We start from the raw sequence: 24,861 nt of genomic DNA on the forward strand, positions 1-24,861 counted from the left end.
TTGTTATACTATATATATATATGTGTGTATATAAATGCTAGTAGTAGATATGCTAATATAACGGTACTCATTGGATTCTAAATGTATTGGAATATTTACACAACTTTAAAGAAAATCATGGTGAATGTCCAAAAAAGAAAAAAAGAAAACTTTGTTTTGTTCAGTGATTCAGTTCAGTGGACACAGGAGATGCATTAAGAGTTCTTAACGCTCAGGAGAAACTGTGGGACAAGCGGAGTGGAGAAATGGCCGATAACAGAGGCTCATCTGAAGAAGCGTCCTCCTCCAGAGTCATCAGGGTGGTTTTCTTGGCGCTTCTGCTTGATTTGCTGGGCTTCACGTTAATACTTCCTCTCCTGCCCTCCATCTTAGATCACTACAGTCAAACTGGGGTAAGATCTTCATTTTCAATTTATAAATTGTATATGGGTAGTTGACAAACAGGCAGTAAAATTAATTTTTTTTTAGTTAGGCACCTTTTTAAAAAATGTTGTTTTATAGTTATGAGATGTTTGAGAAAATATAACTAACTTTATCAATTCTTTCATGTTTAAGTAAAAATAAAAATTATATATATATATATATATATATATATATATATATATATATATATATATTATTACTTTTTACCAACCCAGGCTCATTCTGAAAACATAGACCCGTGGATGTTTTTGGAGACTGCGAAATACGTCCTGGGAGGTACATATTTTTGCAGTTTTTGTCGTCGTGAACCCGCGAAAGGCCGCTGTGTGCGCTCTTTCGTATCTAAAATTACTCTTGTGAGTACCATTCGCACCCGCGCTGTTCACCCACCAGAGGCCGCTGTCTGACTGACTGAATGATTGACTGTGCGACTGGCCAATCGGCTGACCCACCCTTCTTCCCTAAACCCTACCAATTTTACCGATTGACCCGCCCGCCCACTTACTTCCCTAAACCCAACCAACAATTTACAAAAGCCGTCCAGAAAAAGAAAAGCCGTGGTCTGATTTTTTACCACGTTTTCGGATTTCACCACATTCTCACCCTGTCATGAACTCGTTCACTTTATTTTTGGAGTTCTGCTTTTGTCTTACCTGATTTCTGGAACCGCTCTTCCCCGTACTCGAACCCGGTCGTCGTGGTCAACTTCTTTCTGCGTCTCAAGTCTGCCGACGAACACGATAAGCTGACTGGACAAACTGGTTGTGGCGGAAAAGCCCTCCATACGGAGGTAAGCACGGGACTACGTTTCCAGAATGTGCCTGGGTAGCTTTTACTGATCTGTACTGAGGCGGCATGGTGGCTCAGTGGTTAGCACTGTCACCTCACAGCAAGAAGGTCGCTGGTTCGAGTCTGGGCTGGGTCAGTTGGCATTGCTGTGTGGAGTTTGCATGTTAAATAAAAACACAAATTAGGCCTGAGCTATGTATTCATGACAAGTAAAAAAACATCTCTTCTGCGATATTCTCATCTCCTGTAAACAAAACCAGGACCCTCTTTTCTTTCCCCCACCAAACCCAACATAGGCTCATTCTTAAAATGCTGCACTATATACATTTCTGGAGATTGCGAATTATGTAGCCAGAGGTACATGTGGCTGCATTTCAACTTTTAAACAAATGCTACGGGGCGATGTGGCGCCGTTCCTTTTCACGCTTACCAGCTGACCGCTTATCTCAGTATGGACGGCTTTTCAGCTGTTACCAGTTTGTCCAATGGCCGGTTGTGTACGTCAGCGAACTTGTGATGTGGAGAGAAGTTGAACGCAACGACAGAATCAGAGTCCAGGGGAAGAACAGTTCCAGAAAGCAGGTTCCAAAAAAATAAAATAAACAAGTAAATAACAGCGTCAGAATGTGGTAAAATCTAAAAATGTGGTAATAAAAATTCCGGATTGCTTTTGAAAACACTATCGGTTGGGTTTAGGGAAGGAGAAGGGTGGGTCAGTCGATCGGTCAGTCAGACGACAGCAGCCTCTGTTGAATTTACGCAAGAACAGCAGGCGTGAATGGCACTCGTGAGAGAAATTTAAGATCTCTAAAAGCATACACAGCAGCCTCTGGTGGATTCGTGAAAACAAAAAACTGCAAAAAATGTACCTTCTGGGATGTATTTGGCGCTCTCCAGAAATGTATATAGGGATATGTATTCAGAATGAGCCTGGGTTGAACACACCACTAAACAACCACAAAACATTATGCAATTCAGGTGAGTGGACTTGACAAACCACATGTATAAAACACGCCCTTTCATCTCTCTGACACTTTAACCAACACTTGCACCAGCATTTGCCCATTTGCACCAGACACTTTCTCACAATCACTCCATATCACAAAAACAAATTGTACATTTATGAAGTGTGCCTCACACAGGTGAGTGGGCTCGACAAACCACCTGTAGAAACACTCTGTCTATAAAAACAAACACTTTCCCTCATAACTCTCGCACTTAATTCTCTGAGCGCTAACGGTTTCTATGTATAATTTAGCACTTCTTGTGTGTATTGCCTCTTCTTGTTGAATCGACGAACACCTTCTCAATTTTAAGTTGCCTTGGATAAATGTGTCTGCTAAATGTAAATGTAATGATTTTATTTTTAATTTAATGAAGCTGTAATTTATTGAACTATGCTTGAGACCGTCACACCATAGGACAATGGAAGACAAATAAATGTTTAACTACATTACTAGACAATACTGAATATATTAATTGAGCTGTGAAAATGCAACGTCATGTCAACAGCCCACATATTTTTTGTTAAAAGATTCTTTGTTCAAAAAGAAACGCTGCTGTAATTTGACCTAGATTAGTCATGCATGTTACCATATCTATTCCGGTCATGACATGTTCCTCCTGCTGTCTGATTGATGTTATAAAGAAAGAATATAAAGGGCATTTTCTTTACAAAAGTCAACAATGACTTTATAGCACATACTAAACGAATTCACTTTATAATATCATATAAGTTTGTTGAAGAGACAAGTCTGTGGAAAGCCTCCAAGCACAGAGCTGTTTTTTCCTCATTACAGTTTTTTTTTTACAGACGCTAGGACGCATTTCTCAATACTTGGGTCACTTTTGCAAAACTCTTCACACAATTCTCCTAACCGACTTTCAGCTTGGCAAAGCAGTTGATTTCACATTCAAAATGCACTGCAACTACCAAAAACACTTTATTCAGGTCTCAAATGAACTCTTTCTTCAAGAAAACTAGCAAAGGTTTACAGCAAGTGTGCCGCAAGCCTGTGTTTGAGTGAAGGTCTCGGCTGTTAGATCGCCCCCTGGGGGCTGGCTGCAGTACAAGTCATAAAGCCCGCCTCCTCCGTGTTAATGAAGGAGACTTGAGCCCAAATAAAAAAAATTATTACACTTGCAATAAAATGTCCCGAAAGATAGTTCTGGTGGATTAAGGCACTGGTTATTGTGCTGAAATAGGTGCAGATCTTCATTTTTGTAAACAGTTTGTTTTTAGCAGTAATTTAATGCTGGGCGTGTCATCGTGATTGACAGCTGTGATTGACAGTTTCTCAAAGCAGCGCGTCTGAGCTTCGGCAGGAGACTGAAATGTTATTATTCGATTTCTGTGTTATTTTACCATGACAAAATGAGTTCAGCAGTAAACTATAGTTTCTGACATACATGATCCTGGTGGAACACTGTTTATATATAAGTTCAGGGCTTTTTTCGGGCTTTATTAGTTTGCTGATACACGCCTAACCACCCAGATAGCAAAACACAGTTTCGGTTAGATTCTCGCCTGCCGGAGACCTATCCCTTAGAGCTCAGACTGACTACCTCTGCTGGACCTACTCCGGATGCCTGGACTCACTGCCCGATTCCAGCCCGAGTCAATCGAGCCAGATGCGGCGGCCGAGTGAGCCGGCGCTGCCGCATGCGAGCCTGAATCAGCCCGCGACGCCGCGAGTAGGTTATGCGCTGCGGCCCGGAGCTGGCGCGATTGAATATATAAAACCCTCATATTTGTTAACGTTATTACATCCATTTGTGTTGATATGACAGCAAAAGCATGCTGAGAAGTTCGGGGGGCGTGGTTGATTTTACATAAAGCGTTTGGTTGGAAGCTCGACTCCGCTCATTTTCGCGGCTCCTCCTCTGGCTCCATCAGACAATCCTTCTGCGCATGTCAAGGCTTCAATTTCAGCAGTCTTTTGCGACAGTTTGTGCCCGTCAAGCAGGCGTTTTGCCCTCAAGGCGTTCAATGGGAAAAAGGGCTGTCGCGTCGTCCATATTTTGTACAGTCATTGGTTGACAGCCAACACACACATTTTGTCACCCACAAAACAAAGACCTAAAAACACTAACAACATGTAGCATTACAGTGTTTTCTTGTGTAAAACAAGAACACATCTCTGTTTATAACTGCAATTAACTACTGAACTAAATTAAATAAAAAGGAACTAAACACTTAACGCTACTAATAGAACAAATAAGATAAATAGACAAACTCAAACAAACAAACTTGAAAAGCATAAACCACACGGGGCTGACTCTGAAGGCCTACTGAAAAACACAAACAAACATTAGAAAAAAGTTATGTTTTGCATTTTGCAAATGCGCATAAAAAAAACAGTTGATGGAAACGCCATGATGCGCATAAATTTTGAAAATGCGCATAAAGAACTTATGCGCCTAACTAGGTAGGATGAACTTTTTATTCGATTAGAAAAGACGCGCATAAACTGCGATGGAAACACTTTTACCGCACAAACTCCAGCATGCGCATTAAAAAAGGTCATGTGATTTTGTTAAAAGAGATCATGTGATGCTTAAAATGTGTGTGAATGAACAAAACGTCAGATTGAGCACATTATAAAACATCGGAAATGTTGTTTTGGTCATTATAAAACGCCTTACCATTTCAGTATTAATGTTATTATATTATTAATGACCTCCAGAATCAAGAGCGCCTGTGCTCCGCGTCTGACACCTTCAAAAGTCACTGCGCGCTCAATGCTTGTCAGGATTGTCTTCTGAGGCGCATTAATTTGGAAAAGATTGAAGTAGCTTCTCCTACTGCAGCAAATGCAGTTTTTACTGTTGATATTTGGCGCCATTCAATCAGGAAGTGACGATTTTGTTCGCTTTGACTCTTGAATGGAAACAATGCTTCCTTCGCACAACTTTTATGCAATAATCCAGTTTTGCGCATTAAGTTTATTCGCATTTTTGGATGGAAACATAGCTAAAGACAACTCAATCTCACCAACGACAGCACAGAAAAACGAGCACGTAACATGTAACGGGTAACATAAGATGCAACAAGTAACAATGAACTGACGAAGATATGAGGGAAAAGAGCACATTATAAAGGGAGGAAGGAACATGAGGACCAGGTGTAAACACTGAGGCTCCGTTTACACTAATGCGTTTTCGTTTTAAAATGCATAAGTTTTGCTACGGTTACGCGATACGTCCACACTACGCAGGAGTTTGCGAGCGCCGAAAATGGACCCAGAGAGAGACCAGGCTTAGTTGGGCACGACCATGTTAGGCATGTAAAATAAGATCATACTTTAGATATGCAAACAAACAGTTAAAATCCTAATAGGCGTGTAATAAGCCAGTTGTAAATGGTGTGAATCGTCATTTAAACTAAAGTGTTTCCAAAATATCTGTCAATGGGGTAAGATAAATGCACCTATTATCAGATGCAGTAAGTTGCAAAGCAGGACACCTGGATGAATTTTTCAGTGTATGTAAAATGAAAGTTTGTTTCGTTCTACAGGACAATGTGTATCAGTCATTACAGAGCGTAGTGGACTGGTTCAGAGGAGCAGTTGGAGTCCCGATGGAAACTAAATACAACAGTGTGCTTTTTGGAGGTAACTTTATTCATTCCTTTGAATGCAGCATGTAATTCTGTGTATTGAGGACATGTGGACTGATGATCTTCTCTGGTCTCTCAGGTCTGATAGGCTCACTCTACTCTCTGCTGCAGTTTTTGTCGTCACCAATTACTGGGGCTCTTTCAGATGATTATGGCAGGAAACCTCTGCTGCTGTTAACAACTGTGAGTAAAGAGCACATTGACACAATCCCATCATAAAGGGCAGGGATTCACTAACTTTTTATTGTCTCGTTAATCTCATTTGATCTTAATTATTAGATTGAAGTATGCCTTTCCTTGAGATTTTTCAGATATTTAAAGAATTGACCAACACATATGCATGTTCATAGTTCTAGTGTTGATTAATGGTAACTTGATATGCAGGTAAACGTAAAAACAAGCAAAAAAAATTAATATATATAATATAATATAATATAATATAATATAATATAATATAATATAATATAATATAATATAATATAATATAGTATAATATAATATAATATAATATAGTATGATATGATATAATATAATATAATATAATATAATATAGTATAGTATAATTTAATATAATATAGTATAGTATAATATAATATAGTATAGTATAATATAATATAGTATAATATAATATAATATATAGTATAGTATAATATAATATAATATAGTATGATATAATATAATATAGTATAGTATAATATAATATATTATAGTATAATATAATATAGTATAGTATAATATAATCAAATATAGTATAATATAATATAGTATAATATAATATAATATAATATAGTGTAATATAATATAATATAGTATAATATAATATAATATAATATAATATAATATAATATAATATAATATAATATAATATAATATAATATAATATAATACAATATATTATATTATAATATAAGATATTAAATATACTATAATTTAAATATAATATAATATAATATCAATATAATATAAGATATTAAATATACTATAATTTAAAAATAATTTAATATAATATCAATATACTATAAAATATGAAATATAATTTTATATAAATATAATATGAAATATTAAATATGATATATTATAATAAATATATTAATTATAATATTATTGTGTTATGTAAGTGTTTTATTTTGATAAGTCAACTGAGACATTGAGTTAAATTAATAAAAGTAATAAATAAATGAAAAATTTTAGATATCTTTGCATGCTGTTAAAGATATATATGCATGTTGTTTTTTGTGTCCTGTTTAATATAATTTTTTTTCAGAGCAAAACATAATGAGAATCTTGCATTTTTTTACCCATAATTTACAGAAGACTAAAATGTATTTCAATGTAACAATATCAAAAACTCTTTACAGGCCTGTTTAGAACAAGACTTATTTGATTACATATTAAAATACTCTATTCAGGGATCACAGTGCAGCAGAAGTTATTTGCATTTACATTTATTTGTTTAGCGGATGCTTTTGGTCAAAACAAATAACAAGAGCAGTAGAAGCTGTCAGACCAACAATAATTAGCCTCAATAAGCCCAGTTAACTCAAAATACTAATTCATTTTCATCATTTGAAATGTTTCCACTGTCCTTTAAACCACTAGGTTTTCCCCATTTGTCAGCATGAATTTTTATTAAGTAGAAATAAAATTAAATTTACCATGATCACTTTGGTTTTATATGGTTTTAAATATTTTAATTAGTGTGTGTCTGTTTTTTTGCATTCAATTATTTTTAAAAATGTTATGTGAATCATAAGCACTGCTGCTGCTTGCATTTAATATGACTGGTATGCAAATTAAATCACTCCGTAGCAAGTGTACAGTTCTCTGTATAGAGACCAACATGAATAGGAATTGCAATACTGACATGATGTCTTGAATTAATGGCACAGCTTTTCCTAAACTTTATAGATAATAGCAGTCTTAAGGAATATTTCATTGTTTTCCAGATAGGTCTCATGGCGTCCTACGTCCTGTGGGCTTTCTCTCACAGTTTTACCGTATTTCTGCTGTCTCGAATAGTGGGAGGCATCTGTAAAGGTAACGTCAGCCTGTGCACTGCTATTGTGGCGGACCTGCCTTGCCCTAAAGCAAGAAACAAGGGGATGGTGAGTTACAGTCATTATTATCAGTCAATTACTAGAGCAGCCATGTAAATGGGCTATTTGAAGTTTGTGAATGAGGGATGAGCTTAATTTCTGTGTGTTGTTCAAATTTACTACCCTTTCGTTATGTTTGTGGCTGTTTTTGCCCCATTGACTTTCATCATAGCTACAGTTTTTGATCGTAAAGTCTTGATTTCCCAGTTGAGGTACAATTGGTCATTTTTACTGTTGATAAAGGAATGAAGTTTGTAAGTTTAGAGTGATTTGAAGATTTGTTTTCTTCTGTTTTCAGGCAATGATTGGGGTGGCCTTCTCCTTGGGGTTCACATTGGGTCCATTAATGGGAGCATACTTTGCTCTGAGACTCAAAGATGCTGAGGTGTTTTATCAAGGCCCTGCCATGCTGGCTGTCCTTTTTTCTTTAGCAGACCTGCTCTTTATCTTTTTCATGCTCCCAGAGACTTTACAAAAGGTATTTGAAATGCAACAACTAGATTCAAAGTGTTATTAATCAGTTTATTAAATAGATAGTTCACCCAAAAACAAAAATATCAACATCATTACATTGTTGTTATAATCCAACTTTTTAATTTGACTAATTTACAAAATTAATTTCAGTTGAAAGTCATTGTTTATAGCATTGTAACAGATGCTTTTCATGACTCAGGGGGCTTCAGAATCATCAGGTCTCCAACAGCAATCTGGAGATCTTCTTCACCCTGTTGCACTTTTCAATTTCACTGCGGTCAGGAGGACAGAGAATCCACCATCTGAACAAAGTGAGTGTATTTGGTTTCAACCAGGTAAAAGCCTTCAGTTTGACCGGAATGAATAATAAATGCACTGTTGACGATTGTTTTTATTCATCACATCAGAAATGCAGAATCTTAAGGTGCTTGGATTGGTGTATTTTACATATCTGTTTCTGTTTTCTGGCCTGGAGTTCACCTTGAGTTTTTTGACACATCAACGCTTTCAGTTTTCCAGGTAAAGTGTGTAACATTTGCTATTTCTGTCCCATGCATTTTTGGATATTAATTTCATCTTGGGAATTGAATTTAAAAAAATTTCATAGAAATTGTATTAAGCTTGTATTGATATAGTTACAGTTATTGAATTAAATGAAAAAAAAAACTCATGCAAAAATAATATGGAAACACATTAAACAAAACAAGAAAAAAACATGATTCATAGCTGGACTAACTAGCAGAACAATCTCAATGCACATCATTTCAAATCTTATTTAGGTCATTATGACTTTTTTTGGCAAAATTGTGATTTAATTATTTATTTTTGGCAGATACAGATACCGATTTCAACAAAAATATATAGTACATTGGTATCATTTATAACAAACTAATCTACACTGATGTCAAAATGACATCAAATTGACATCTGACATTGATGTAAAAAGCATGTCTAAAAATTTATTACAGGACCAACCCAGGCTCATTCTGATTATGTACCCCAGTATAAATTTCTGGAGAGAGCAAAATACGTTCCAGGAGCTATGTTTTTTTGCAGTTTTTGTTTTCGTGAATCCACCATATGTATTATTACTATTAAATATTAATATTATCGAGTGGCACAGTGGCTCAGTGGTTAGCACTGTTGCCTCACAGCAAGAAGGTTGCTAGTTAGAATTCCGGCTGGGCCAGTTGGCGTGGAGTTTGCATATTGTCCCCGTGTTGGTGTGGGTTTCCTCCGGGTGCTCCGGTTTCCCCCACAGTCCAAAGACATGCTCTTTCCCAGTACTGGATTGCATACATATGCTAGACACAATACTGGATAAAACATATGCTAGAATAGTTGGCAGTTCATTCCACTGTGGCGACCTGTGATGTATAAGGCACTAAGCTGAAGGAAAATGAATGAATAAATTAGTATTTGTTATGATTATTGCAGACACCAATCCAAGGGCAGTTTTTAATGGCAGATGGCGCTCTAGGCTAGTTTTTAACAGCATTTGGCACCCTAGGCTAGTTTGTAGCAGCAGACAGTGCTCTAGGCTAGTTTTTAACAGCAAATGGAGCTGTAGGCTAGTTTTAGCAGCAGATAGTGCTTTAGGCCAGTTTGTAGCAGCAGATGGCGCTCTAGGCTAGTTTTTAGCAGCAGTTGGCACTCTAGGCTAGTTTTTAACAGCTAATGAAGCTCGAGGCTAGTTTTTAGCAGCAGATGGCGCTCTAGGCTAGTTTTTAACAGCAGATTGAGCTCTAGGCCAGTTTTTAACAGAAAATGGAGCTGTAAGCTAGTTTAAGCAGCAGATAGTGCTTTGGGTTAGTTTTTAGCAGCAGACGGCGCTCTAGGCTAGTTTTTAAAAACAGAAAGTGCTCTAGGCTAGTTTGTAGCTGGAGACGGTGATCCAAGAGCAGTTTTTAATGGCAGATGGCGCTTTAGGCTAGTTTTTAACAGCAGATGGAGCATTAGGCCAGTTTTTAGCAGCAGATAGTGCTTTAGGCTAGTTTTTAACTGCACATGGCGCTCTAGGCTGGTTTTTAACAGCATGTGGCACCCTAGGCTAGTTTGTAACACCAGACAGTGCTCTAGGCTAGTTTTTAGCAGCAGACGGTGGTTAAAACTATTTCTTAAGGATAGATGGTGCTCTGGGCTAGTTTTTAGCAGCAGATGGTGTTAAAAGCTAGTTGTTAACAGTAGATGGTGCTCTAGCAGGGTTTAATTTGTGTTGGAACACGCCGGATCCACTTTCGAGTGCGACACCTCTCCATCCTCGAGTAACATGCCGGATCCGTTATCCTGATCTGTTCCGGGACCTCGCAATTCACAAATTAAGCACTGTGCTCTAGGCTAGTGTTTAACAGCAGACAGAGCTTTAGGCTAGTTTTTAACATTCCAGGCTTTATTTAATAGGAATTTCAGTGAGTGCTCTATTAGGGTTCAAGCATGATCAAACATGAACAAAACTGTGCTTTATTTGCTAATTATTTATGCTATGTTCCAATTCTTCATACATAATGTCACAACTAAAACAGGAGGCATCTTCCTCTCAACAGATCTTGAATAGATAAGCCATCCGTAGAAAATCTAGCAAATTGATTTTGAGAACAAGGCTCGACTTGTGACTCACGAAGCTTTGAAAAGCAGCTTGTGAGTGTGTTTTTATGAATGCATTAGGAACCAGGAAGTTTTGTAGAGTTTATAATAAACCATAAACAGCCAGAATGGGGAAAGGGGGACAAAGGTTAAAGTGAAGTGTTGCTACCCTTAGGACAATCTATAATTTCCCTTTATTTAGTTCTATAAAATGAAATACTGCCCTCTTGTGTTGCAGCATGCAGCAGGGGAAGATGTTTTTTTTCATTGGCATCACTATGGCAGTGATCCAGGGTGGATATGCCCGCAGGATCAGGCCTGGCCATCAGATCCAGACTGTGAGCATGGTAAACTCTTTCATGAATTGCTGGATCACGAGTCGATTAATGTTTTCTTAATATTTTCTCAGAACTCCAAATATGATGGATGGATGATTAAGTCCTCAAAGGCATGGCCATTGTGACTACTTACATCCTTATTTGTTTTCATGTGTGTGTGTTTGTGTATTTCAGGCAATTATAACACTCATACCAGCCTTCCTGCTTGTTGGAATTGCGTGGAATTTGACACTACTCTATTCTGGATTGTTTTTGTACTCTTTTGGTATGGAAGTGTGTATATTTACATCTATCGTTCAGTACACAAAGGCACTGTTTATTGCTATTATCCATATTAAACATTTATTTATTTGTTAGTATTAAAGCTGTAGCAAAAAAAATGTTTGATAAAATGATTCTGCATTGATTTGGAGATTCAGAGATTCTCTTAAATGGATTTTGAGCTTAATTTTAAACAGCGGATGGGGCTTTAGGCTAGTTTTTAACAGTAGATGTTGCTCTAGGCTAGTTTTTAACTGCAAACGGTGGTCCAGGCTAGTTTTTAACAGCAGATGGTGCTCTAGGCTAGTTTTTAACAGCAAACAGTGATCTAGGCTAACAGCAGATGGTACTCTAGACTAATTTGTAACAGCATACGCCACTCTAGGCTATCTTTTAACAGCAGATGCGCTCTAGGCTAGTTTTCAATAGCATACGCCACTTTAGGCTAGTTTTTAATAGCTATCAGGACTCTAGTCTAATTTGTAACAGCAGTAATGCTCTAAGCTAGTTTTTAACAGCAGATGGCGCTCTAGGCTAGTTTTTAACAGCAGATGGCACTCTAGTCTAATTTGTAACAGCAGATGCCGCTCTAAGCTAGTTTTTAACAGCAGATGGCACTCTAGACTGATTTGTAACAGCACATGCTAAGCTAGTATTTAACAGCAGATGGCGCTCTAGGCTAGTTTTTAACAGCAGATGGCACTCTAGGCTAGTTTTTAATAGCAGATGGCACTCTAGTCTAATTTGTAACAGCAGATGCCGCTCTAAGCTAGTTTTTAACAGCAGATGGCGCTCTAGGCTAGTTTTTAATAGCAGATGGCACTCTAGTCTAATTTGTAACAGCAGATGCCGCTCTAAGCTAGTTTTTAACAGCAGATGGCGCTCTCGGCTAGTTTTTAACAGCATACACCACTCTAGGCTAGTTTTTAATAGCTATCAGCACTCTAGTCAAATTTGTAACAGCAGATGGTGCTCTAGGCTAGTTTTTAACAGCAGATGGCGCTAATTCCCTTAAACCTTATCTAATTTTAATAGTGTGTGTTTCAGTTTTAAGTGGAATTTCAATCAATTTCTTGAATAATTTTTCACCACAGCTATAGTATTACTATTTTAATTAGTAATAATGAATCTATTTATTTTTACAGCTGCTGCTATTGTTGTTCCGTGCCTTTCAACACAAGTGTCCGGACATGGTGAGATTTATTTTCATTTTTATGTTTGTCCAGTGCCTGCTCTTTTCATATATGACTGTTCATGTAGTGTGTAATATAGCTGTTTGTGAATGTATGACTGTGTTACTGATGTCTGTATTGGTTTGTAGGCTCAGCCAGTCAGAAAGGAACAGTAATGGGAATCCTTCGTAGTCTTGGAGCTTTAGCTCGAGCACTGGGCCCTATTGTTGCTTCTTCAGGTAAACAAATCATCTTACGATTTGCAGCCAGATGTACTACAAAAAACAAAAGGAAGTCCTTGAGGTTATTCTGTTGTCATTATACAAATGAAAGAACACAGAATCAAAGAGTCATTTCCATAATGATCAATATAATCTAAGAAGAGCAGTGCAAATTATAATGCTTGATCATTACAATGCTGGGATAATATTCCATATAAATGAGGAAATATGACTACCATAGACTAAACCATGATGCATAAATGATGATGCATCACTGCCATAAAGTTTGCTGCCTCAAAATGAACAATGATTATGTCTTTTGATTACAAATAACTTTTAAAAATGTAAATCAAAACAGGTTTTGAGTTGCAAAAAGCTGTCAGTAAATATTTTATTTATTATGATTATGTAAACAACTATGACTGTTGTTGTGTCCCAAATTACGCACTATACTCTAATGCACTTATACACTGACTCAGCAGTGTGGTGTAGAGTTTATTCATTCATTCATTTATTTTCCTTCGGCTTAGTCTCTATTTCAGAGGTCGCCACAGCGGAATGAACCGCCAACTATTCCGGCATATGTTTTACGCAGCAGATACCCTTCCAGCTGCAACTCAATACTGGGAAACACCCATACATACTCATTCAAACACACTTATTCACTAATCTATTCACCTTTAGCGCATGTCTTTGTACTGTGGGGGAAACCCGAGAATCCAGAGGAACCCACGTCAACACGGGGAGAACATGCAAACTCCGCACAGATATGGCAACTGACCCAGCCGCGACCCAAACCAATGACTTTCTTGCTGTGAGGCGACAGTGCTAACCACTCAGCCACCGTGCCAGTGTAGAGTTTAGTGTCGTCGAAAAATAAAACACATTTAGCGGTTACCAAATTTCTATAAACGACCAAACTATAAAACATATCCATCGTGAGGCAGCATAATCACTTACATGGGAGAATTTTGCATTCACAATACAAAACAATCCAACCTTAGTGCCTAATAGCTCTGCTCCTTCGGCTACGTGGGCAAAACTGTAAGCATTCAGTGCTTAACATCACACACTTCTGTTTATCAATTGAATAAGTGCATCATCTGTGTATTTTAAGTGGACTTATTCTGTTTAGACTATTTGTACTATATTTATATTATATATTATACTATATAGGGCGAAGCAGTGGCGTAGTAGGTAGTGCTGTCATCTCACAGCAAGAAGGTCGCTGGGTCGCTGGTTCGAGCCTCAGCTCAGTTGGCGTTTCTGTGTGGAGTTTGCATGTTCTCCCTGTGTTCGCGTTGGTTTCCTCCGTGTGCTCCGGTTTCCCCCACAGTCCAAAGACATGTGGTACAAGTGAATTGGGTAGGCTAAATTGTCCGTAGTGTATGAGTGTGTGTGTGTGTGTGGATGTTTCCCAGAGATGGGTTGCGGGCATCCGCTGTGTAAAAACTCGCTGGATAAGTTGGCGGTTCATTCCGCTGTGGCGACCCCGGATTAAAAAAGGGACTAAGCCGACAAGAAAATGAATGAATGATTGTACTATATAAATGTTACTATTTATACTACAAAATGGCATAGAATAGTGCATAGTACGTATGCGATTTGCGATGCACCTTGTAACTTCTAATTGCAAAGAAACGTCTCATTCCATTACGGTATATCAGTTATGAATCAGCCTGTATGTTTGTAAGTTTATCTCAGATCATAACTTTCTTTTACTTGTTTTCAGTGTACTGGCTGGCCGGAGCTGAATTGTGTTTTATCATCAGCTCAGTGTTCTTTATAGTCCCTCTGATTTTACTGAGTCGCCTGAAGAGACAGAAGGAGGAGTAAGATGAAGTATTCAGTCTTATTTCATTATCGATAAAAGCATTAAAGCCCTCTGAACAAAAACTCCCATCGAAATGTTTACAGTGAAAACCCTATTTTACTTGTTTTATAGCATTAAAGCTCACTGAATAAAAGTTCCCTTTAAAATTTTACAGAGAACCACAATACAAAGTACGTGGAGCGCTTTAATGCACGGTAAACAGTAAAACTGTATTTCATGAATGTACTGTTTACACTTTACAACACATGTTTATTCCTAGTGTCTGTGTTCCTGATTTATCACAAAGACTTTATATATTTGGTGATTGTAGCTTTATATGCACTGATAAACAGCAGGAAAAATAAGTACTTTATTGAACACGTCATGATTTTTCATGGTAAATATAATTCTAAGGGAGCTGTTGAGTTGAAATTGACCCAGATATTGGTAAAAATCCGAACATACAAATAAAAAAAAGCAAGCAACCATAATTCTGAAAGATGAATTATGTATAACAATGGGATGACACAAGGAGAAAGTACCGAACTACTCAAATGTACTTAATTCTTTGTATAAAAAAGCTATTTAGTATTTTTCTTCCCCCCAGACTTCAACAGAGTATAAAAATCTTGACGGTTTGGTGGGTCTCTTTAGTTCATGTTTTCTATCGGATTCAGGTCAGGTGATTGGCTTGGCCATTCTACAGCTTGATTTTCTTTCTCTGAAAACATTTGAGAATTTCCTTGGCTGTGTTTTGGACCATTATCTTGCTAAAATGTCTTGTTTCATCTTCATCATCTGATAATGTAGATGTTGGACTGAAGCAGCTAATATTCATTTACACTGGTGAAGGACAGAGGGTTGCTGAAGAAATGCTGAGAGATCTCAGCTGCTGTCTGGGCTTTCCATGCTTTTTTAATCCTTCATTTTTTCATGTGTTCTATACATTTGCCCTATGTTGTTTCATTATATGTAACTTTTTTTCAACTAGTATGTATGGATCACTTTGGTTGTTAGTGACATCCGGTGAACATTCAGAGTCAGCAGTACCTTTAGAAATATCCTAGAAAAATGGTTATGTGTTTTTTTATTTTATTTATACATTGTAAAACACATTACACAAATAAATGTAAACATGTAACAATAAGCAAATACACTGAAGAGTATTTTGAGCAAAAAAATAACAATAACACAAAATCAAATTATAATAAAAAAATAAATAAAACCCTAGTGGAATCTTATATACAGAAAAACAAGTCTACAATGTGTTGACCAGAACTAGTATTCAGTACCATGCTGGGAATTGTGATGTGAGGACTCAATCAGAAGGAACAGGGTCAAGCTGAAGAGTTTGGACATGTTTGTGAAGGGGTTCTCACAATTTAAACAATAGTTTCCCACAATTAAAAATAGTGCTAGGTCGGTGAAAAGTACCTAATTTCCTCTAACTTTATTAAATAAAGAACTTTTATACAACAAGTGTGAGAAGGAAGATAGGAAAAATGGTGACGTGTTTAATATATTTTTTTTTCTGCTGTATATTTTTTTATGTGTGCTTATATATATATATATATATATATATATATATATATATATATATATATATATATATATATATATATATATATATATGTCAAAAGAATGTGTATACTGAATGTGCCTTTTCAATCTGATTTATAAAAACAAAATAAAGAATCTTATTGATTTTTTTCTACTAGATTTCTTTTAATGTTTCATTATTTCTATTTTATTTTGAATTGTAATTCAATTCTTTAAACTATTTAATGTGCAGTTTTAATATACGAAATTAGAATATACAATCAATCATAGATTAAATTATGAAGCCAAACAGTGGGAAGCTGTTATATTAGTTAGTATTAGTATATTATTATATTAGAAAATATAGAAATGACCCTAAAAGAAAATGCATTATTTATGTTTTAATATCATTTTTGTTAATAGACATTGAGATAAAGTTTACCTTTTGTGTATTTACAACAGTGTAATTTGATCAAATTAGTCAACTGCATTTAACTGAAAAAAACTCTTAATAATAATCTAATTTTAATTTCAACATTTAATACATTAATAGAATTAAAAGTGAATGTTTTTATTAGATTTGAGCAAACATGAGCTATAATAAAGACCTGCACTTTTTAAACTAATAATAAAAAGAAAGATTAGTAATAAACACTATAACAAATGCTCAGCAGGTTTTAAGGTTTGGTGTAAGTATGTTAGTCATCTAACATATAACATTTCAACAAATGCATGTTGCACTGCTTGTAAATAATGCTTTAAATCATTAAAAGAAGGTGGTTAGTAAATATGATTATTTTAAAACACACACACACACACACACACACACACACATATATATATACATATATATATAATTTATTTTTTTTAAGTATGTATAATTTAAAAATATGTATTTTTACATGTTAGCTGACTAAAACACATTAACCAAAATTAGTCAACCTCATCTTAACTGAAAAAAACTCTGAATATTAATCTTTTTTAAATTAGATTTGAGCTAACAAGAACTTTAAAGGCCTGCACTTTTTAAACTAGTGATAACAAAAGATTAATAATAAACACTGTAACAAATGCTCAGCAGGTTTTAAGTGTTGTTTTATGTATTTTAGTCATCTAACAAATCCTTGTTGCACTGCTTGTAAATAATGCTTTAAATCATTAAAACACACACACACACATACACACACACACACACACACACACACATATATATATATATATATATATATATATATATATATATATATATATATATATATATATATATATAAACACACACACTGTTGAAGTCAAAATTATTAGCCCCCGGGCCCCTTTTGACTTTTCTTTTATTAAAATTTTCCCAAATGATGTTTAACAGACCAAAGAAATTTTCACAGTATGTCTGATAATATTTTTTCTTCTGGAGAAAGTCAGTTTTAATTTTTTTAAAGACCATTTTAGGGACATAATTATTAACCCCTTTAAGCTATATATATTTTTCGATAGTCTACAAAACAAAACATCATTATACAATAACTTGCCTAATTACCCTAACCTGCCTAGTTAACCGCAGCCAGTTTTAAGTGTTGTTTTTTATGTATTTTAGTCATCTAACATATAACATTTCAACAAATCCATGTAGCACGGCTTGTAAAGAATGTTTTAAATCATTAAAAGAGTAAATATCACACATTTTAAAAAACTATATATAAGTATATTTGTATATTTATACGGTAGTTGACTAAAATACTTTAAAGCTGAAAGGGCATCCGCCGTGTAAAACATGTGTTGATGTTTTCAATTCATTCCGCTGTGGCGCTCCCTTATGAATAAAGGGACTAAGTCGAAGGAAAATGATTGAATGAATGAAATACATTAATCAATACTTACAACTTACTAAGTGTTACAGTATTTATTATTCATAAGATCTATATCCAGAGGAAAAAACTAAAGTTATTTCGTTCATCCCCAATTAATACAATAATATAATTCTATTTATATATTGTGACATGTACGGGTATTTAAGCGGGTCGTCAAATAAAATGTTAGTGAAATTGACCCAAGACTTTTGACACAACACAACCCCGTGTTGAGTAATGTCAGATCTCATTTTCAAAATAAAAGTCCCCGCACCGACATCGCTTGTTGTCAACTTTGAGCTTAATCTTTAATTATTTGGCCTACCTCTTTTACATCTGGACCGAACGGACTTCGATTTCTTTAAATGGCTCTCGTTAAAGACCCACAGGTATGTACGGTTTCAATATCGGTTATTTTTTTTGTTTAGTTTACAATGCTGGCTGTGTTTACATTAGCTCACGCGTGTGACTAAACGATCAATCCAGAAATCCCATATGGTTGTTTGACCCAAAACACGAAATCTGCTAAAAGCTTCCTACAGCTAAACATTATATAACGTTACACAGACTCCATGCCGTGCTATTTGACATGTAATATTGAATCTCACTTGTGCGAGTTGACATCAAGCAAGTTTGTTTGTATGAAGGTTTCTGTCGGCATATTGAGATTTGTAGCTGACTGCTAACCAATACAACCCCATATCTATTAGAGTAATTCAAAATACGCTCACATTAACTACATAATAATAACATATGCCAGATTATAGCAAGTACTGTAACCGCCTGGAAGTGACTTTGACTGGATTATGACACAAGACTTTTTACAGAGCCGCGTTTGGTCTTTAATTTTAGTTGCTGCGTCATTATTTGTCATTAACATTTGGATTTAGCATCACACACTGTTTTATCCATTCAGTTTGATTCATTCAGCTTCATTTCAGCTCGTGAATGTTTTCTTATCAGCAGTCTGTTCTTTGAACCTGTTCGCAGATAATGAAGGCTGGAGTTTTGGGTCCTCTGAAGTTGTTTGATTCATAGCCTTCAACAGCCACACGAAATGGAGAATCATTCAAAAAGGTAAACTGCGTGGCTTCTGACTTTAATCTATCACACAAGTGGCCTTTATTGATAAATGATTCAATAATGTAGTTCCTATTTACAATAAAGCACATTCCCCTTGCACAAAAAGTATGTTGGCACTTAAATGTATGAATTTAATCACGTTATAACTAGCAAAACAAGTACTTTCTGAAACATTTCTGTCATCATTTACTCAGCTTCATGTTTTCCTGAACCCATCAGATTTTTGTAAATCTTCAAATTACGAATGTAGATGTTTTTAATGTAGCCTAAATGTTTTTTCTCTTTGTTGTAAGTCCAGGGGCCTGTTTCAGAAAGGAGGTTAAGTGAAAACTCAGAGTATTTTAACCCTGAAATGAGAGAAACTCTGGGTTTTCAGTTTCAAAACGGCAGGTTTGTTAAACTCGAGAAAGCAGGGTAAGTCAAGCCTGTTTCTGAAAGAAAGGTAACTTTAACTCAGAGTCAGTTACTGTGGTAACTTACTCTGTGAATCTAACCTGGTCAGAAGAAGGTTTTATTCTCTAAACTCAGAGTTTTTGTCGGTCTCCTCCCCTTTTTTAAAGATGAAGCGGTATTTCTCGCCTTAGCCTTACGTTTCCACCCACCTATTTTAATGCTCATTTTGGATATGTGCATAAAAACGATTGATAGAAACGTCATGATGCACATAACTTTTTAAAATATGCATAAAAACGCGCATAACTGAGTAGGATAAACTTTTATTCGATAGAAAATGTGCGCATAAACTACGATGGAAACACTTTTACTGAACAAATTACAGTATGTACATTAAAAAAAAGATCATGATCATATGATAATGAATGTGTGTAAATGAACAAACCAGCAGGCTGAGCACACTGTAACATGTCTTAAATATTGTTTTAATCATTCTAAAATGCCTGAACTGTTTCAGTATTATAGTGTATATTATTAATTACCTCCGAACGTCTGGTGCGTGTCAAGAGTCTCCGCGTCTCATGGCTTCAGACGCCCCCACGTGTTCATTGTGTTTCAGCATTGTCTTCTGACATCGAGGCGCAAGTACATTAATTAGGCTAAATAAAGAATTAATTGACGCAGCTTCTTCTACCACAGTAAATTCTGTTTTTATTTGGTGCCAGTTTAATCAGAAAGTGAAGATTTTTTTTCTCTTTGACTCGTTGGATGGAGTTTTATTCGCATCTTTTATGCAATATTCCAGTTTTGCACATACATTTATGTAATATATTTGGATAGAAACATAGCTATAGCCTACATTTTAGTCACACACAGAAGAACTGTACGAGAATGGCTTATCCTTTTTTAATAAATAATTAAATTAAATTCACCTTCGACGCACTGTAACTAGATTAATGGGATTATTATTCTTTCTAAAATTTAATCTAATTTTTAGTACTGCTTACCTTCTAAATGTTATATTAAACTCTATCACTTGATCAATAAAAAAGGCAGACACACAAGTGCACTGTTAAATCATTTAAAACTAATAAATGTATAAAAAAAAGTTTTGAAAAAAAATATAAACGTCACAAATTACATTACTTATTTTATTATACTTAAATATTTAAATACTTAAAAAGTGAAATTAGGCATTAACTTGAGCAGCTGTTTTCCACGCTAAATGTCTCTTCTTCACTGATGGTTGCTTCTTTTCAAATATATACGCTCATATTTGCTATAACTTTGCATGAGAACATCAAGTTCAGCTGGAGAAAGAAATGGTGATCTCTTTTATAAGATATTGCCATAGTCACTCGTAATGTCTGCGCTCCATTGATAATGCCTTTTTAAAGTCACGGTGTGCGCGCTTAACTCTGAGTTGGTCTACTCGAAGTTGATTGACCCAACTCAGATCAGCTGTTCTGAAACCGAAAACTCTGAGTTTTTAATCTCTCGGTAAATCAACTCAGAGTTCAAGTTTAAACTCTGAGTTGTTTGAACCTCCTTACTGAAACAGGCCCCTGGTAAGCAAAACTTGTCTACAGAACAAACCATTGTTATACAATAACTTGCCTAATTACCCTAACCTGCCTAGTTAACCTAATTAACCTAGTTAAGCAAGGGGCGGACTGGCAATTCCGGCAAATGCCAGAAGGGCCGGACAAATTTTTAAATGTGGGCCGGTCAGTTCTTTTTTTTAAATATGTATTGTTTTTAAGTGCAGACAGCTTTTATCTCTTGCTAGATGTGATATTATGATGATGATGATGATGATGATAATAATAATAATAATAATAAATGTTAAGCATTTGGCCCAATCGGCAACTGCCGCCTGGTTTCAAGATGGGCCGACCCAATCCGAGGTTACCCATACATAATCAAAATCTGGCAAGAATGTTTTATTATTTCCCCATCTGTAGACTAAATAGTGAATGTGCGTGTCTGTGGGTGGGGCTGTTTCGGTGTGGTAATGTGGGCTGGTGTGGCTACAGTGCCAGGGCTAAATTTTTGTCCCAGTCCGCCCCTGTAGTTAAGCCTTTAAATGTCACTTTAAGCTTTATAGAAGTGTCTTGAAAAATATCTAGTATAATACTTAGTCATCATGATAAAGATACAATAAATCAGTTATTAGAAATGAGTTATTAAAACTATTATGTTTAGAAATGTGTTGGGAAAAATTGGCTCTCCTTTAAACAGAAAATGGGGGGAAAAATAGACAGGCGGGCTAATAATTCTGACTTCAACTGTACACTTTTTCTGTGAATGTATGTTTTAAGTTTTTACTGCACACGTCACATGGTAGTGCTCAGATATATCTAATACGTTCATTCTTTCTCATGTTTCCACAGAGCTCCATCTAAAAACAAGACGTGCCAGTCGTCACCCGAGGACTGGTTTGAGAGAAGGCAGAGATCAGTGGACAATCAGCATGAAGCACCACCAAAAACACACATTTACAACAGCAGCAGCTGTCAAACCAGCAAGAGCACTAATCTCAAGGCCCGCACGGTTCTGAAAGAAGGATTAAACAAGCATATGGGAAAGGTATTATTCTAGCGTGTCGCTTCAGATGCATCGTCACTTCTCTTTTGCACGTTTGCAAACCTGAACCATTTTTTTAACCTTTCAGATAATGAAGGACAACAGAGCTGAGCCTTCCTCTCAGGACAAAAGAATCAGCCGGAGGTCGACAGACAGAGGTGCTTATCGCCCTTTTTTGTCATTTTATTTAATCATTTAAGAAATGTTTATTATTAATTATTAGCTCCTCTGAATTATTAGCCCCCCTATTTATTTTTTCCCCAATTTCTGTTTAACAGAGAGTAGAAAACACATTTCTAAACATAATAGTTTTAACAACTCATCTCTAATAACTGATTTATTTTATCTATGCCATGATGACAGTACATAATATTTGACTAGATATTTTTCAAGACACTTGACATATATATATATATATATATATATATATATATATATATATATATATATATATATATATAATTTATTTGTGTTTATTTCTGTGTTTGTTTATTATTTTATTGTTTAATATTTTATTTATTTTTATTGTAGTTAATGACTTAAAACTTTTATTTATTTATTTGTGTTTATTTGTTTGTTTATTATTTAAATTAGTTATTATTTTGTTTTGTATTTCAAAAAAATATATATATTTTTATTGTGGTTAATGACAAAAACACAATAACCAATACTTAAAACTTATATTTATTTATTTATTTATTTATTTGTGTTTATTTAATATTTAAATTGTTTATTTTTATTTTTTTATTGTAGTTAATGCCTAAAATACATTAAACAATACTTTATTTGTGTTTATTTCTGTTTTTTTATTATTTTAGTTATTTCTTATTTTATAAATTTTTTATTAAATTTATTTTTATTGTAGTTAATAACGAAGATACAATAACCAATACTTAAAACTTATATTTATTTATTTGTGTTTATTTCTGTGTTTGTTTATTATTTTATTGTTTAATATTTTATTTATTTTTATTGTAGTTAATGACTTAAAACTTTTATTTATTTATTTGTGTTTATTTGTTTGTTTATTATTTAAATTAGTTATTATTTTGTTTTGTATTTAAAAAAATATATATCTTTTTTTATTGTGGTTAATGACAAAAACACAATAACCAATACTTAAAACTTATATTTATTTATTTATTTATTTTTTTTTTATTTATTTGTGTTTATTTAATATTTAAATTGTTTATTTTAATTTTTTTTATTGTAGTTAATGCCTAAAATACATTAAGCAATACTTTATTTGTGTTTATTTCTGTTTTTATTATTTTAGTTATTTATTATTTTATAAATTTTTTATTAAATTTATTTTTATTGTAGTTAATAACGAAGATACAATAACCAATACTTAAAACTTATATTTATTTATTTGTGTTTATTTCTGTGTTTGTTTATTATTTTATTGTTTAATATTTTATTTATTTTTATTGTAGTTAATGACTTAAAACTTTTATTTATTTATTTGTGTTTATTTGTTTGTTTATTATTTAAATTAGTTATTATTTTGTTTTGTATTTAAAAAAATATATATCTTTTTTTATTGTGGTTAATGACAAAAACACAATAACCAATACTTAAAACTTATATTTATTTATTTATTTATTTTTTTTTTATTTATTTGTGTTTATTTAATATTTAAATTGTTTATTTTAATTTTTTTTATTGTAGTTAATGCCTAAAATACATTAAGCAATACTTTATTTGTGTTTATTTCTGTTTTTATTATTTTAGTTATTTATTATTTTATAAATTTTTTATTAAATTTATTTTTATTGTAGTTAATAACGAAGATACAATAACCAATACTTAAAACTTATATTTATTTATTTGTGTTTATTTCTGTGTTTGTTTATTATTTAAATTAAAATTAAAATAAAATCCTATTTTTAATTTATAATTAGTTTTTATTTTAAATAAATTATATTTATATCAATATATTTTATATATATATATATATATATATATATATATATATATATATATATATATATATATATATATATATATATATGCACAATTTTACTTTTATTCTGTGCAGTTTATTGTCATTTTAAGAATAACTTGTTTTTTTTTTTGTTCTCATTGAATGTTTAATACCACTGAGAAACACATAATATTATGGAAGTGGTTTGAGCTATTTTTTTTGTCATTTTATTTAATCATTTAAGAAACGTTTATTATTAATTATTAGCTCCTCTGAATTATTAGCCCCCCTATTTATTTTTTCCCCAATTTCTGTTTAACAGAGAGTAGAAAACACATTTCTAAACATAATAGTAACAACTCATCTCTAATAACTGATTTATTTTATCTATGCCATGATGACAGTACATAATATTTGACTAGATATTTTTCAAGACACTTAATGTCTAATTAACTAGGTTAATAAGGTTAACTAGGCAGGTTAGGGTAATTAGGCAAGTTATTGTATAACGATGGTTTGTTCTGTAGACTATCGGAAAGAAATAGCTTAAAGGGGTTAAAAATATTGACTTTAAAATGGTGTTAAAAAAATTAAAAACTGCTTTTATTCTAGCTGAAATAAAACAAATAAGACTTCTTCCAGCAGAAAAAATATGATCAGACTTACTGTGAAAATTTCCCTGCTCTGTTAAACATCATTATGAA

At 34.0% G+C, this 24,861-nt stretch overlaps 1 protein-coding gene across 7 annotated transcripts in view; it reads left to right on the forward strand.

The window, feature by feature from the left end:
• Positions 1-24,861, forward strand: part of mfsd10 (major facilitator superfamily domain containing 10) — a 53,319-nt gene that overhangs the window by 848 nt on the left and 27,610 nt on the right. For 2 of the 7 annotated variants that reach the window (XM_073950360.1, XM_073950361.1), the window contains exons 1-5: positions 18,457-18,557; positions 19,159-19,245; positions 19,550-19,665; positions 22,038-22,233; positions 22,319-22,388. In XM_073950360.1, coding sequence (XP_073806461.1) covers positions 19,604-19,665; positions 22,038-22,233; positions 22,319-22,388 — 328 coding nt within the window. In that variant the 5' untranslated portion in view covers positions 18,457-18,557; positions 19,159-19,245; positions 19,550-19,603. 7 annotated transcript variants of the gene reach the window in all.

This window comes from Danio rerio, chromosome 5, assembly GCF_049306965.1.
Source record: "Danio rerio strain Tuebingen ecotype United States chromosome 5, GRCz12tu, whole genome shotgun sequence".
NCBI classification, from domain to species: Eukaryota; Metazoa; Chordata; class Actinopteri; order Cypriniformes; family Danionidae; genus Danio; species Danio rerio.